General features: G+C 34.5%; 3 protein-coding genes across 6 annotated transcripts; 2 read left to right on the forward strand and 1 right to left on the reverse strand.

Moving 5' to 3' along the window:
- Positions 1–16: 16 nt before the first annotated feature.
- Positions 17–6,721, forward strand: LOC106154009 (mRNA export factor GLE1). The gene is made up of 13 exons (XM_013528211.2): positions 17–274; positions 757–980; positions 1,328–1,502; positions 1,807–1,955; positions 2,071–2,131; positions 2,419–2,486; positions 2,754–2,940; positions 3,198–3,294; positions 3,545–3,727; positions 3,937–4,052; positions 4,285–4,497; positions 4,820–5,010; positions 5,652–6,721. The coding sequence occupies exons 1-13, from the start codon at positions 179–181 to the stop codon at positions 6,097–6,099; spliced, it is 2,208 nt and encodes a 735-aa protein (XP_013383665.2). The 5' UTR covers positions 17–178; the 3' UTR covers positions 6,100–6,721.
- On the reverse strand, positions 6,312–10,810 carry LOC106154010 (carbohydrate deacetylase). 4 transcript variants are annotated; one of them, XM_013528212.2, is made up of 8 exons: positions 10,679–10,805; positions 10,370–10,489; positions 10,093–10,161; positions 9,296–9,469; positions 8,710–8,855; positions 8,238–8,337; positions 7,521–7,692; positions 6,312–7,277 (listed from the first exon to the last, which is right to left on the reverse strand). In XM_013528212.2, the coding sequence occupies exons 4-8, from the start codon at positions 9,465–9,467 to the stop codon at positions 6,956–6,958; spliced, it is 912 nt and encodes a 303-aa protein (XP_013383666.2). In that variant the 5' UTR covers positions 9,468–9,469; positions 10,093–10,161; positions 10,370–10,489; positions 10,679–10,805; the 3' UTR covers positions 6,312–6,955. The 4 variants fall into 4 exon arrangements, with proteins under 4 accessions (XP_013383666.2, XP_086875575.1, XP_086875581.1 ...); XM_087019449.1 differs by lacking the exon at positions 10,093–10,161 and having other exon boundaries at positions 10,679–10,806; XM_087019455.1 differs by lacking the exons at positions 10,093–10,161; positions 10,370–10,489 and having other exon boundaries at positions 10,679–10,810.
- A 941-nt stretch (positions 10,811–11,751) lies between these two features.
- Positions 11,752–14,566, forward strand: LOC106153970 (rhodopsin kinase GRK1-like). Its single transcript, XM_087001926.1, has 8 exons — positions 11,752–11,808; positions 12,334–12,408; positions 12,663–12,769; positions 13,046–13,147; positions 13,297–13,438; positions 13,790–13,968; positions 14,165–14,284; positions 14,515–14,566. The coding sequence occupies exons 1-8, from the start codon at positions 11,752–11,754 to the stop codon at positions 14,564–14,566; spliced, it is 834 nt and encodes a 277-aa protein (XP_086858052.1).
- The last annotated feature ends 601 nt before the right edge of the window (positions 14,567–15,167 follow it).

Consider the following 15,167-nt stretch of genomic DNA (forward strand, 5'->3'; position numbering starts at 1 on the left):
TGAAATATTTCTCTAAAAAGTTTTGAGAATAAAAAGAAAATGGCGCTGTCCATAAAACGGGAAATGTGAGGCGTAAACATTTAAAATGACTGAAACCCAAAGATTTATGAGTCGAATATTGAGGCAAGAGGATTGATTGTTTTTCCGTAGGCAATAGCTTGATTTTAACAAGACAAAAATGCCCGAGTCCCCAGTTCTTCTCGAGTCTCTACGACAATCTAGCAAAGGGAAACTTAAATATGACAAAGACTGGCACAAAGTGAAAGGAATCAAGGTAATCGATAATATAATCAGCATAAGTAAAACGGTCAGAATTAATTGCTTGAGTCTTAGTGCTACTGTCGTATTAGTAGTAAAATCACATTAGCTTACCCATTATCTAATCGGCCTCCAGGGTTCCTGTTTTTAACTGTACATCCCTCTAGGTAGCATGAAACTTCCTGATATGCTCTACATTTATATTAGTCCATAAGTTCTGGCCGAAAATTTTTTAAATATAAGCAAGCTATACCGTTGTTGTGAATCATGAATGTAAAATATTCAATTTGTATTGGGGGTGTTATAAACTCCAAATGTCCTGACTGCTGAATGTTAAATTCCACACTGCAGAAACATTTTATTTTCATAGCTTTTTTTCACTCCAATTATAATTTTCAGCATTGAGATGAACAGGTCAAATGTACAAAATATTTGCTTAAGACTATATGAAACTTGCTTTTCATTTTCATGTATGCAAGAAACTTTAATTTATTTCAGTCTATGCTAGAAGAATGCACATCACCACCCCCTGTAACTTGTGTAAAATCTCCACAGGGATTATCACCAAAGACTGGGTCACCTATGAGAGGATCACCTCCAGGAGCTCTACGCCTTGAAGATTCCTGTCAGGAAGGTTCATCTAAAGGAAGGTCACCACGGCAAACTTTTAGAAATACCTCCTCTTCCTCCCCTTCCTGCAGTGCTTCAAGAATCAGTAACAGGTATTTTCTAAATAAGTGCGATCAGCTGTTAATGATCTTATTTTTTACAGGTATAAACGTATTTCAAATGTTTTTACACAAATTAATATCATTTGCTATGAAGGTGCTCTTCATTAATTTTTTATCTTTGATCTAAACTGCAGATGTAAGCATTGTTTAAGTGGTAAGCAAGTAAAATCTAAGTCTACTGTAAAATAAACAGTTAAATTGACGAAATAATAATGATAAAAAAGAATATTAAAAATCTGAACAAAGATTCAAAGTAAAATGAACCAGTACTTTTAAGCACAGCTTTTCAGCTTTTACCCTATCTGTATATATTGTTTCTCTTTATTCAATTATTCCAGCAAGTCAGATGTGGCTCTCAAAAACAAAAGCCCTAGAAAGTTGCCATCATCTCCATTATCTTCAGTAGAAAGTTCTGAAACCTTGTCACCAATATCTGAGATAGTGTTACCAAAGGCACACCAGTCAGCACTGGCAATCATTGAATATGAAAGGCAGTCAAGACAGAAAGTCGAGGTAACAAAAGAAATTTTGTACAATAGGGGAGAAGAATCATGCTTTTTAAAGATTTTTTAGTGAAATTAATAATAGCTCAGTTAAATTGTTGTACATCGTAAGTAGACAGTGAAGTGAAATATCTCAATAGGTCCTGTGGTGCTTGATGCATGTCTTTTTTTATTGTACCACCACATAGGCGCTGGCGGTACACATGGTTTTAGTCCCGTCCGGTCCGTTCCACCGGCCTGCGTACCCATCTCTTGTTTTCCAGAGTATTGTAATTTTCAAAGGAGATGTCTACTTTTTTACTCTCCTCTTACAGGCAGCAATCAGACTGAAAAGACAACAACTGGAAAAAGAGCAACAACTGATTCAAATAGAGGCAGAGAAAAATTTATATGATCTTCATTTTAAACAAGACATTGAAAACAAGAAAAATTTGGAACAGATCCTCATGGCAGCAGATGTTAGGTAAGGTCATCAGACATATTGAGAGTTTATTGAGACAGAATCCAAGATTTGTGGTCTTAATGAAAAAAAAGAAAATTATTCATCTTTTTCATAATTTTCATTATTTTTATTTCAGAACACAGGAGGTTCAACAAAGGCATCAGGTCTTAAAAGAACACCACAAGAGACATGCTAAGGTAAGATCACAGGTTATGTTATGTTACTGAATTGATTTCAAAGGATGTATTATAGCTGAGAAATTTAAATTATTGTTCATTTGATAACTTCTGTAACTTCGTTTTTATTTTTATTAAATGAGAAAAAATGCAATGTTTAACATACGTAATGATTTTTTTTTTTCGCATGATCTAGTATAATAGTATTTTATGCATAAATGACAACTGTAACTGTTGTTTGCATTAACTGAGAAGTCAGAATCTAGGTTTGTAATTAATTTATAATGAAATGGAATATAATATTTCAGATGTTGCATGCCAAGATGCAGGAAGCTGAGGTAAGAAGAAAACAGTTGGAGGAAGAAGAAAAGAAAAGGTAATTCTTGTGTATACCCAGTTTTAAGGATTAAAATTCTTCATACCTCTGCCAATTATCATGTCTCTTTTTGTTTATAAAATCAGAAAATCTAACAGTTGGGTTCCCAAATATAATGTTTTTCCACTTGGTTGTTTGTAATATTATTGAATTATGATTGCATATCTAATGTTATTATAGGTAACAAGAAATCTTTAGTCTAAGATTTACCACAACGTCATTCTGAATTGTTATTTATTTATATTTAAGAATTTTCTTTAATGTTAGGCAACAAGAAATCAAAAAGCGCCTGGCAGTAATAATTCAGACTGCAGCTGAGGCTAAGACAACAAAGCAGAAAATTGACCAACTGTTCAATAGCTGTAATTATAAACAGTTGCTTCCCGCTAATGTCCCAAAGAGCGTTGAACTGATGACACAAATCTGTAGTCGGATGGAGGCCATAGTGCAGCAGGTAGGTCATATACATCCTTTTCTAATTTTTGTTAATAATGTGGTGGCTTGTAGTCTTGGTGCTAACTGTAAATTTACCTAGAATCATCCAGGTATCAGTCACCAAATGTATATTTTTTTTTTAATGTTTGGATCGTAATGGAACGGTTCTGTTCAGTTAATCCCTATATTATCTTGATTAGATATTATATAGATTATATTGTGTCAGTACTCCCATGGGTTAAAAGCAGAATCTAATTTTGCTGATGCACATTACAGGCCCAGCAGACTGAGGCTACAGATGACCACCTGAAAACCACCAATGAATTTTTGTCTCAGGCATCAAATATACTGGACCTGGTGCTGACATCTGTTGGTTAGTAGTACATTTCTGCACGTTTGTTTTCCTTTCTCATCCTGATAATATCTGTAACTTTAAAACTTTCTTGTTTGAATTTGCAGTGGATGGTCACATATTTTGTAGTTATATTTGTGAGTTCATTGGAAAATTAAATTGAATTGGTTGAAGGAATTTGGGGAAGTTTTTTAAGCTTTTAAAAGCAAAGGACAGATTACACACTATTGAAAATATTGACTTGAAATTTTATTATTATTTTTTTTTTCAGACGAAGCAAATAAAAAGGGCCAGGCACAATCAACTGCAGTAACCACAGCCGCATCAACTCCAACATCTGCATCAACATCAGCTCAAACAACTGCACCTGCATCAGCAGTTTTATCTACAGCATCATCAACAACAATTTCTGCAGCAAATAAAATATCAGCAGCATTAACAACACAACCAACAGGTAAAATTACCAAGTGTTTACTTTCGATCTGTTTGTGTAAAAAATATTGAAAATGCATGAAGATTGAAGAAGGCCATACACTGTAAGAAGGTATAATTTGAATGAATGGTAGTTCAGAACATAAATAAGTAACATAAGCAGTACAAAATGTTTGGATTCAGATTGTGAAGTTTGTTAAACATAGACTGTTTTTTTAATTGGCTTCTCAGCTGCTGGCGAAACTCTTTGTGCCCCTGTAAAGGCCTACGAGGCATTTGTAAAACTGCAGGAAAATCAGAAGAACGTAGAAAAGTCATATGAAGCACTGACAGGTCAAGATCCCAGAGTAAGTATAATGCTCATTTTGTTCAGCTGATTGGCTAGTTTACTTCAAAAAGATGATAACCCTACATAACTTATCTGTTAAATCAGTAAAATGTTGGTCAAAATTACACATTGTTTTACACCAAATGTTTCCATGTGGGTGTGTTTATTTATTTATTTTTTTTTTTTCTAAAGGCCAAATTTGTTTTTCTGTACCTGCTTTTATTCATATTTTCTACACAATTTTTCTTCAGCTAAAGAAATTTAAATTTGACCTCCAAAAGGCTGTCAATCTCCCTGTCAATGCCATCTCAAAAGTCAATGGTGCTCACTTGAGGGATAAATTGGAGAAATTGTGCTCTCTTCTCGCAGGCCAGCCAGTAGAGGTGTCCAATAAAATGGTCAAAGCTGCTGAACACCCAGCTGGCATAAACTTTTGTAAAGACCTTCTAGCTAAAAAAATACTGGTAAGTTAAAAGATCCCAATAAAGATTTCTTGTTATGGATGATCTGTATGAATCTGCAAAATTCAGAGGTCTGCAGACATCCTACTGCCTCAGTGCACACCGAGTCTTTTTAAAAACTGTGTAAAGATTGTTAAGTTAGACGTGAAAGATTGTATGGTGACAACTGTACCGTTTGTGTTTTTCTTTCTCTTTGCAGCTTGGCTTGTCCTATGTACAGGGTGGTCCATAAAAAACAACCTATTCTTCTAAAAAGAATTTGATATTTGCATTACACCAGTCTCAATTTTTTTTACTTCTAAAAGATAATTTTCCCCATTTTCAGAAACAAGGGGATGAGCAGGTTTCATCCAACTTTGAATCTGCCTTCCCTATTGCTATGGTTGCAGTTGGAGTATGGTGCATGTATCCAGACTTTGGAGATTTATTATTGGCACATTTTCACATAGCTTGTCCCTATCTAGTGCCATATTATAGACCCAAGGAGAAGGGGCAATCCACAGAAGATTATTACAAGTAATTTTTATGTTTTTAAAAATATACAAAAGTCTTATATTAATTGCATAGTTTTACAGACTATTTTTAAATGTTGAGTTTTTCATTTTATATCTGAATCAATTAATAGATTGTTTGTAGTTTATTCTTTACTTAATTTGTGTACTGAAGACCTCCCAATTAAAGGGATAATAACTCTTCGTTCTGGCCAAAAAATGAATTTTCCTGGAGTAAACAACAATTTTCCCATACTTACCAATGGTTAATGAATCCATTTTTACATTCAAAGTTAGTCCCTTTTTTTTCTAAAAAGTTTGGTTTTTTGTTAAAATCTCTTAAGAGATTATAACAGAGTATAGCCATCAATGGAAGTCACGTGATCTGAAGACAAGCTCAGATCTCAGAATAATAGCTATAACTGCTGTTTTTGTGGTAAAACAGAATATATTATATTTCTATGAGTTGTTCACAATGTTTTTATTGTGAAATAAAGATATTATACGAAGAGTTTTTGTCCCTTTAAGTTGTTACCAAAGTAGGGTATAAGCTTAAATTTATAAACAATCTTTAAATGTCAGTCAGGTCTATATTTATAGTGATATCTGAATATTTTGAAACATATCATAATTATGTGCTCAATGGTATTTTTTATGGGCTTTCAGGTCACTTGGTTATGCTGTGGAAAATGGACAGTGTGAAAAACAGGACAAGTTTCTCAGGCGTATGACAGGATACATGAGACTGTATGCAGCTATGATAGTGTCTCCGCCACCCAGGGGTGAACAACAACCACACCCACATGGGGTAGAGAAAGGGTGGGAGTGGTTGTGTAATGTCCTAAACTTGGACCCACGTCCTGATATCACAGCAACTTTACTGCTCAATTTCCTGGTAGTTGCCGGTAGTGCTTTAGCCGAGGCTTACAGTAAACAGTTCTTTAAACTGCTACACTTGTTGTGTACAGAATATCTACCAAAGGTGAAACAAGTGACACTTCCTGGCTCTGGAGGCCCTGTAACAAGACTTGAACAGTTTCTGCAAAAATGCATAAAGAATGGAAAAATTGACCCACCTGAGGGCAAACTGTCTGCAGGGTTTTGGTTTACATAATACTATAAATGTAAGAAATATATTGGAAAAAATCTGATGAGTCAGAAGGAAAGTTCAAGATCACTTATGACTACAAGTGATATTGTGAAACGAGATGACCCACACCTAAATGACCATATTGTGATATTAATGCAGATATTGGCAGTGGCAGCACTGGAATGGTTTGGTTGAGAAAGTTGTCAAACTGAACTTTGAATGCTGCAAGAAAAACGTTTGTTTTACAATTTATTCAGCAGTAATATGTCTACAATATTTTTTAAACAAATATTGATGGTCATTCTTTGAATGTACATTTCATGGAAGCATATTTCGCAGATCTCATTAGGCTCATATCCTAATATGCATAAATACTAAGAATAACACAAGTTTTAAGAAAGAAGTGATGAAACACCATTGTGCATTTTTTAAAGTTCATTTGGAATGCAGAAATTTCTAGCACTGAGCACAGATAATGTCACTACTGATTTTCATGTAATTTTAAGTATCCCATTTTAAGTGAATTTGAAACATTTTTTAACACATCAAGTAACTGAAATTGAAGACAATTGTCATTATAATATCAGTGACGAATGCTGAAAGCATTTTCAAAATAAAATTTCAAAAAAATCTTTAAAATGAAAAAGATCTTTTTGTGCATATATGGTTATTCTGTTATTTAAGAGTTGAATTGATTTAAAGACTACAATCATTTAATAACAGCAGAGAAATGACCAACACTCGTCCCATGTATTTTTGGCATACTATAATAGTTTCCTTTGAATACCATTAAATGGACCTCAAATCAAAATGAGTTTTTGAACCCCATAAAATTCATTCAAAAATATTATCATAGTTTCTTGAACTTCATGCCCTTTTCTTACAAATCTTTAAATGAGATAAGTTTTATACCTTGCTCTTTATAGAACTGTTGCATGGCTGAACTTGTAAGAACTTGAACTTCATGCAATCTGTCTGCTGACTTAGCAAAGCCGTCTGGTCCTTGCCCACAGCCACCTTGGAGGTCACAATTTGGATATCCAGGGTGGACCATCAGTTCACATGACACGGAAGACTTATCCTTGTTTATTGTGTTATCAGGTGAAAAAATTGCCTTTAGAGCACTCTGGATTCTTTCCTCTGTCATTTCACTGTCCATATCACTGCCCATGGTGGTCATGCCAAGGAAATGATCAGTTGAACTAAAAAAGTGAAACCAACAACTTTAGTGTATAATGAAAAAAAATCAAGATCTTGAATTGAAAGAAGAGTGGACCATAAGAGGGGAATTTCTTTTGTAAATTATCAGACTAAAAATCCCCCTAGTCTAATATCTACTGTTGCTGTGCAAAGAGAACTAAATTTGACCAAAGAGCCACTGAAAATGTTTAGGTCTCTGGCCTTACTCTCATTCTAAGAACTATGTTTCATGTGAGTATCTTCACCTTATTCCATTTTGATAAAATAAATCCTTGGCTTCAACTGCACTGTTCACAACTGAAGTAAAGAATTGTTTCCAGTCACTGTTAAGCCAGGGTACATTGACATCCTCCACTGGAAGTCTAGTGCAGGAAATGTTGTGACTAGATAGGACTTCAGCAAACACCTCCCTTACTCCTGAATAATATGGATCAAACAGTTATATATTTGCCAAGCATTCAACACAGATATTAAAAAAAAAAAAAAAAAAAAACAGACTCTGAAGAAAAAAGCATTTCATTTGGTCTCATTAAAAATATCTTCTGGTTTTATGCGAGACCCATATTAAAAAAAAAAAACTTTCAGTAAAATTAGGCATTAAGTTCACTGGATTTTCACCAGATTTTTATTTGGGGTTAATTATGGAATAGACAAAATATTATTCTTCTGAAGTCATATACGGAGTCACTTAACTAAGAGTATGTCAATTTTCAGAAAGTGTGACAAGTGGTCCATTCAGATTCACACATACTGCTAGCTGGGTCTAACTCTGCGGGGAATCTTGCTAAAGTGCAATCAGCTTAATTAGCTTAATCAGCAAACGATAGTAAATTACCCCCTAGCTGCTGGAGGAGGTGTGTTAGTACATGATATGAATCTGAATGCAGCTAAGGACACACACCCTCCCAAAGTCACACTTGTGTAAACCCTGCTACTGACAGCAAGTTCTAAAGGCTACCTACCATCCAAGGTGTGGACATGCTGATGTCCATCTACATGATGTGGAAGATGACCACACAAAGACTGGAACTTCTGGAGCTGACTTTCCAATTCTAACTTAACCTGCGATCAAAAGATTCAAATTAGATTATAAGTATATTACACTATTTCAAATTAGATTTTAATTGTAACAATTCATCTTTTTTAACATCATATGGAACACATAACTTCTACTCTGCTGCAGTTATGAGCTTGCTTTGGCATGGCATGCATTACCAGCATACCATATTTAAATGCCGAATGTATAACATTAATTGGAAATCTGTATTAAATGTGATAAAAGATATATGTATGTGTGTGTGTGTGTGTGTGTGTGTGTGTGTGTGTGAGTGAGATAGATATGAGTACATAACCGAGGATCAAAAGCTATAACCATAATAATATTCTTTCAGTTAATAAGAAATCATTTAAACAAAATGAATGAAAGGCACAGACCTCTTTCATATCCACTTTCTGTGAATGTAAAGCTTCTCTGAAGCCTATCATTCCTAATTTCCAACCATTTGCATCTGTGAATGTGCAGCCACTGGTCTGAAGTGACTGGCAAACTGGCTGCCCCTCAGTTATGTTGAAGTGCAAACCTGCAAAAAGTTAAATATTAACACTGTAACAAAATTAAACCAATGGTTGGTGTAAAATGACTGAAGTTATAAGTTTATAAGAATGATGCCATGTTTTTTGTTTGGTCCTATCTAGGACCCATGAAAAATCTTTCATGGTCCGAAACTATATATACCTATATTCTAGACCATTTTTTAGAAGTGGCTTATATGACATTTATTTAAAAATTGTTCATGTGTTAACTTTGAGTGCCTGATACGGTGGCTGGACTGTATCCTCCCCAGGGAGGCGAGAGCGTCACATCCATTATTCATATTTATGTACCACTTTCACCCCATGGGTTACAATTTTGAAATAAAGTTATTATTATATTAAAAATAAATAAATCTGAACTTTTTAAAATCTCTTTTGTGGTTTTACATCAATAAACCTATAATACTTTATCTCAATTTACACCTACCCACAGATATGTTATATTCAGAAATAAGTTCAGCAGCTTGTTGGGCAGCTTGACCACTGACCATTAAGGTCGTACTTGTAACAGCCCCTGCCTTGTAACATTGAACAATGCCTTTGTTCCTCTCCTCACAGTAACCAAAGTCATCAGCATTGATGATTAGGTGCTTCTTCATTACTGCAAAAAAAATTTTTTTAGGGAATATTTGGATCAATCTAACATAAGAGTGGTGATTACTGAAATGGAAAATGTGTCATCATTTAGATTTTTTCTTGTTTTATCAAATAGGTCAATGGAAGAATAACCATTTGAACCCATCACTAATCACTTGCTAAGTTACATTTACAAGTAAAAAAAATCCAGGTTGTGTGGTCTTAATGGGAGTCTAGCCTAAGGCCAGGAAATGTAAGAAAAGGTGTAATCAGCTCTCTTTCAACCTTCCAAAAAGCAAATTTGAATAAAAATGAGGATGAATTAAGTTGAACTTGAAGTACATCAGATTATACACAAAGGAGCAACTGGTTTAAAGAGAGATTTATTTCTTGTATGATGGTCCAAGGTATTAAAGAAGCAGTTTAGGAGCTACAAAATTATATAATTATTGTCATCATTAAAATGCAGCACGTTTTTGGGCTTTAATATCAAGCACAGAAAAAAGAGACAATCTGAGACAAAAGAATGATTGGTCCTTATAAGAAAAAAATTATTTTAATAATCATAATGAGGTCCAGCAAAAAAGAAAGAAAGAAAGAAAGAAAGAAATTTGAATATCTTCCTGCAAGTGCAATATAAACGTTTACCTAATTGAAATTGTTTTGTGCTGCGCCACCTGCAAGATGACTGCACTGATCAAGACAGATGATATATCACTGGAAAGCCAAAATAATCAAATTACAGCCATGCCAGCTTAACTTCACATCATCACTGATTTAAACCAAAACTCAACAAAACAGAATTGTAGAAACATTCATTCTGTTATTTATTCTACGTTGAGCGCACGTCACTGTCAAAACAGTATAGATTTACTGTTTCCAGTACATTGAACAGTATAGGAAAGACAAGATACAGCCAAGATACCTAGAGTTCACTTGTCGTCGTCAAACAGGCTGCTGCCGCCGTGCCATTTGCATGACCTTGCTTTATCTGCAGGCATGACCTCGTCCTAGATTGTTTCTGATACAGAATATTTGAGACTCGCTTTATTGCAAAGAAAAGACAAAAAAATATTCAAGACAAAACGAGAACCGCATTGTGCAACTAAATGCATTTGGACGCGTCAATGAAATAGTAACCAATTCAAATCTTTACCCCAGTTCTATTTCTCCATAGTGTTCAAACCGTTTAAAAATTATTGAAAAATGCGCTGAGGTTCAAATGCACACTCACATTTTCTTTGGTTTCAAAATGCGTTTGGTTTAGAAATGCGGTTCAACCGTTTCCTCCAGCGATGTGTCACAGATCATGTTTTATGATAGTAATACTTTTGAATAAATGAACAGAAAAGAGAGCTCTGCGATCATCTGATGTACGTAGTTCTTGCATTTCATCCGGGTCTAATATTTCAGATCATCTCGGTAATTCTGCAGATGAGGGTCTAATAGTAAAAACTGGTCTCATAACGATATACTGATCTGCAGTCCTCATTAAATTTCTTTCCCTGTCACGTTTTATAGGAATATTCAGCAATGCCTCTCCAGTTGGGACAATAGTAAAATACCATAAAAGTTACTAATCTCAATGCATCATAGGCTATTTTATAATTTTAATCATAACTTTTATAATTATAATGAAAATTATTATCATAATTAAAAATTACAATTTTAATCTAATACTATATATATAAATTTCTATATCCTTATTTGTGCATTTAATGTGTAATGTGTAATGATACCAGTCTGAAGAACGATATCCCGAATTTATTGAAATATTCCTTCGGGAATGCGCACCCAGCCGCAAACAAGGATGAGTTGATTTTTCTGAACATTGACCAAAATCTACATAGTATAGACAAAGAAACGGTCACAAGAAGAGGCAGGCTTCCCATGAATCCTCTTTATTATATAGTTTTAAACTATAGTTTATTTTTTATTTTTGAGAGGAGAGCCATTTGTAGCTCTTTTCTCGGTGCATTGTTAAACAGAATTCTAAAGCATATATTTTAGTTTTAAATTTTGTTCATATCTATCCCGTTAGTTATCTTATGCTGCTCACGTCTAATATAACAGTTGAAAATCGGTCTCTATATTTTTCCAATAACAGAATACGTGCATTGGTGAATCACGTGAAGAAAATCCCTTTAAGGTAAAACAAATTGTGACGTCACTGAGCCGTGCCGTCGTTGCGTAGTAACGCAAAAGTTATCGCAGACATACTGCAGCACAGGCGAAAAAATGCAGAGATTTTTGTTTTACTAAAACAAAGCAAAAATGATAATTACGTCACATATGGCCTTTTTAGGCATGAAAAACATCTACAACTATATTTTTCACAGAGAAACATTTGAACTAGAATACGAGGTGAGTTGTTGTTTTTTTTTTTAATGAGTAAAAAGGGAGAGTCACCCACTCGGTTTTGTATGAAACTTTGTAAAAATCTTATGTTCTCTTTTTGTCAGCTTTTTGCTAAGCAAAATTATATTTGCATAATTGCAAAGTGGAACTGATTTACATGCAATGTCTGTGGCGGATTCAGGGGGGAGTCAGAGGTGTCCTGACCCCCCCCCCCCCCCCCCTTCGATTTCTAAAATAATCACACCAAAGGTCCCCTCTTCAAATTAGAAATTTGGCTAGCTGAATCATAGTTCGCCCTCTAAAATACCCAAAATTTTCCGGGCCCTTCAGCGGGCCCCGAACCCCACGCCAAGGGAGGGGATGGGGGAGAGGATCGGCTTCGCATCCGCAGACCCCCCGTGCAAATAATCCTGGATCCGCCCATGCAATGTGATATAGTTTTCAACCTTAAGGATAAACGGAAGGAAACTAAAATAGTTCCAAATTTCAGAAGTATGTTTAATGATTGAATATCTTTTAATTCATATCTAGGTCCGAGGACTTTTCCAACAGGAAGACACGCTGCTTCCGATCTTAGGACGAGGAGGGTTCGGCACAGTGTACAAGGTATTATGATGTTAACTATTGTGATGGTGATGCAAGCTGATATATATACATGTATATATATATCACAATAAAAGAATAAAAATTGAGAGATCGAAAATTAGTTTATAGACCCTAGTTTAAAAATTTTCGTTATTTAAGGTATACCTTGCTGATAAATGGGATTTAAAATTATCTTGCTATATAAGATACTAAAGCGCAAAGTATGGATTTAAGCAAGTATATCCTACTTAACATTCGAAATATTCTATATTTAGCTTAGAAACAACCTGGCTATGAAAGTGCCAAAATGCATGGAATACGGTTACCATATCCGAGAAGAAGTGATCGTTATGAAGCTAGCGCACAGCGACTTTGTTTTGGGGTATTTGAACTGCTGTATATATTTGTAAACCAATAACAATTGATTTTGAATTTTTAATTAGTTCACACGGTTGTTACCTTTGTCAAATATACCTTTTAAATATTGATTCATATCTTCAGATGTTTGATGCAATTTGACGGAGGATGATTAACAGTTGGTACGAGCTTTTAAAATTAAATCACAAAGAAAGAAAGAGTGTCAGTTGAGGCAGAGAGTCCGCAGGCGTGAAATGAATCGAAGAAAAAAGTTTTAATTTGTGAAATCATTTGGTTCCAGGCTTGTCCACTCTTTTGATGTCAGACCAGAGCTAACGGTCTTAATTTCGGAAATATGTCCAATGGACCTGGAGGCCCTAAAAGAATACTGCGAAAGAAATTTGTAAGTTATTTTTCTTTTTCTAAATGCCCAGATTTCTTTCATATTCTCCCATCCCCTCTTTTTTTAATGGCATTATCCCTAGATTTAATGCATTTTCCTTTATTTCGACAAGAGCAAGTTCTGATACAGTTGCTTTTATTCATTTTTAGCGACGCAGTTCCTCTCCGGATGGTGCAATTTATTGCCACGTGCGTCTGTAAGGCAATTGACCATTTACACCAACTGCACATGGCACACTGCGACATCAAGGATAACAATGTCTTGATCAGTCAGCAAGGGATCCCCAAATTGGTGAGATGTTCGCTGGCGACATTTTTGCTCGAAAAACGTCTGATTCTGAATAAAAATGCTAGATATCATTTTATATTTATTTTATTTTTGTTATCTCTTGTTATCTATTATCTTTGTTATCTATTTGATTGGCTAAATAAACTTTAATCTTCTCTCTTATCGATATTAGATAATATTTTAGATAATAATTCGCTTTTCGATCTAACTGGATTTTTACGTCCGTAGTACAGCACATGAAATGAGTATTATGACTAACAGAACTTGTTTTTAAGTTTTCTTTAACTTCAACGTAATGTATTTCTGTTATTCTCTTCTCTTTTCCATTCATTTACGAATATTTATATTTTTCAGTGTGATCTGGGGTCGGCTCACCCATTGACCGAGGATGGGGAAAGTATTTGGGGACCGGGATTAGTGAACTTCACCCTCCTTAAAAATCTGACCCCTGAAGTCCTGACTGGCACCTCCGCCTCCTGGAAAGTAGATTTCTATGCTCTTGGTGTCATGTTGTTTGAGTTACTCGAAGGCAGGTAAGAAAGGGACTTACATGTACGTGGTTAGCATGAATTAGAAACTGATAGCCATATCGGTGTCCTTATCAAATTTTTTGAAAGACTACTAGACCAAATATACAGGTTTTTATTTTAAAAAAAATTGCATAATTATAGAAAGGGAGCATTTTGTATGCCATGTCTATCAGAATATTACATCTCAATGTCTATTCAGACACCCTCTGTGGATTGAAGTTCCCAGCAAGCGTGAAGCCACTCGGAAAATCTTGCATGGAACCATCATCTACACAGATACAGATTATGTCTTCAGGGACCTTATTGACAGTCTAGTTTGGTGTGTAATACGTTATTGTGACTATGAGTTATCTGATTTTGTAAATTAATATTTTTGAATATTGGTTTATAACTGTGAAATACTTTACATGTTTTAAAACCAGTTTAAGCATCGTTCTGTTTGATATAAATGTGAATAATGTTCATATTTAGTCATTTTTTAAAGTATTGTCGACAGTTTTCAATACACTATGTAAATATCTAAATGCGTTTTCCCTTATTTTGTTTCAGTGACTTGGACCAAAGACTAGACAATATGGATGATATCTTATATCATGAGTAAGAATCATTATGTTTTTTACTCCAATATTTATGAAAGCTTCTTTATCATGAGCCAAACTTTCTAATACGCATCAATTATTTCTTGCTTATTTTGAAAATTTAATTTGTTAATCTTATTTTTCGTTTTATTGTATTTTTTTATTCAATTCTTTTCTTTTTATTTATTTATTTGCTGCAGTTGGCTATTCGACTATTATGTAAATGACTTTCCAGACGACTTGGTCACTTCTCCCATTTTGAGCATTGCTCAGGTAAAGGGTCGCTTGAACTTTTTCTTTTTGCTTTTATGCAGCTCAAAACAAAATAAATTGGCGAAATGAATGGCAAATGAGATAAACCTCGACCTATTTAAGTATATTTACATTGTGCATATGCAAAACAGCGAAATGTCAGCGAAATTGTTCGTGACGGACACAGAATTCATAGCTTACAAATGTTCACTGTAGAACACAAGATGCCCTGCTGGTGTAACATATTTGAATTCTGTCTTTTACTGGCTGATTATATTCTTTTCTTTTATTTATCAATTTTTTCTATTGTTATTTTGTTTCTTTAGGAGGTAATGACCAACGATGAGATGGTTTTGACACCGCTGAATGAAC

This window comes from Lingula anatina, chromosome 1 (genome assembly GCF_051362555.1).
Source record: "Lingula anatina isolate TDL-2025a chromosome 1, LinAna3.0, whole genome shotgun sequence".
Classification (NCBI taxonomy): Eukaryota; Metazoa; Brachiopoda; class Lingulata; order Lingulida; family Lingulidae; genus Lingula; species Lingula anatina.

Excerpts from the sequence above, each read along its gene's own strand:
- LOC106154010 (XM_087019455.1), bottom strand. The coding sequence starts at position 9,467 with ATGAAGAAGCACCTAATCATCAATGCTGATGACTTTGGTTACTGTGAG. Across the intron at positions 8,338-8,709 it reads AGAAAGTGGATATGAAAGAG|GTTAAGTTAGAATTGGAAAG; the intron begins GTCTGTGCCTTT and ends TTTTGATCGCAG. Across the intron at positions 7,693-8,237 it reads GCATGTCCACACCTTGGATG|GAGTAAGGGAGGTGTTTGCT; the intron begins GTAGGTAGCCTT and ends CATATTATTCAG.
- LOC106154009 (XM_013528211.2), top strand. The coding sequence starts at position 179 with ATGCCCGAGTCCCCAGTTCTTCTCGAGTCTCTACGACAATCTAGCAAA. Across the intron at positions 1,956-2,070 it reads CTCATGGCAGCAGATGTTAG|AACACAGGAGGTTCAACAAA; the intron begins GTAAGGTCATCA and ends TTTTTATTTCAG. Across the intron at positions 2,487-2,753 it reads GAGGAAGAAGAAAAGAAAAG|GCAACAAGAAATCAAAAAGC; the intron begins GTAATTCTTGTG and ends CTTTAATGTTAG.
- LOC106153970 (XM_087001926.1), top strand. The coding sequence starts at position 11,752 with ATGAAAAACATCTACAACTATATTTTTCACAGAGAAACATTTGAACTA. Across the intron at positions 12,409-12,662 it reads GGTTCGGCACAGTGTACAAG|CTTAGAAACAACCTGGCTAT; the intron begins GTATTATGATGT and ends TTCTATATTTAG. Across the intron at positions 14,285-14,514 it reads CTTATTGACAGTCTAGTTTG|TGACTTGGACCAAAGACTAG; the intron begins GTGTGTAATACG and ends ATTTTGTTTCAG.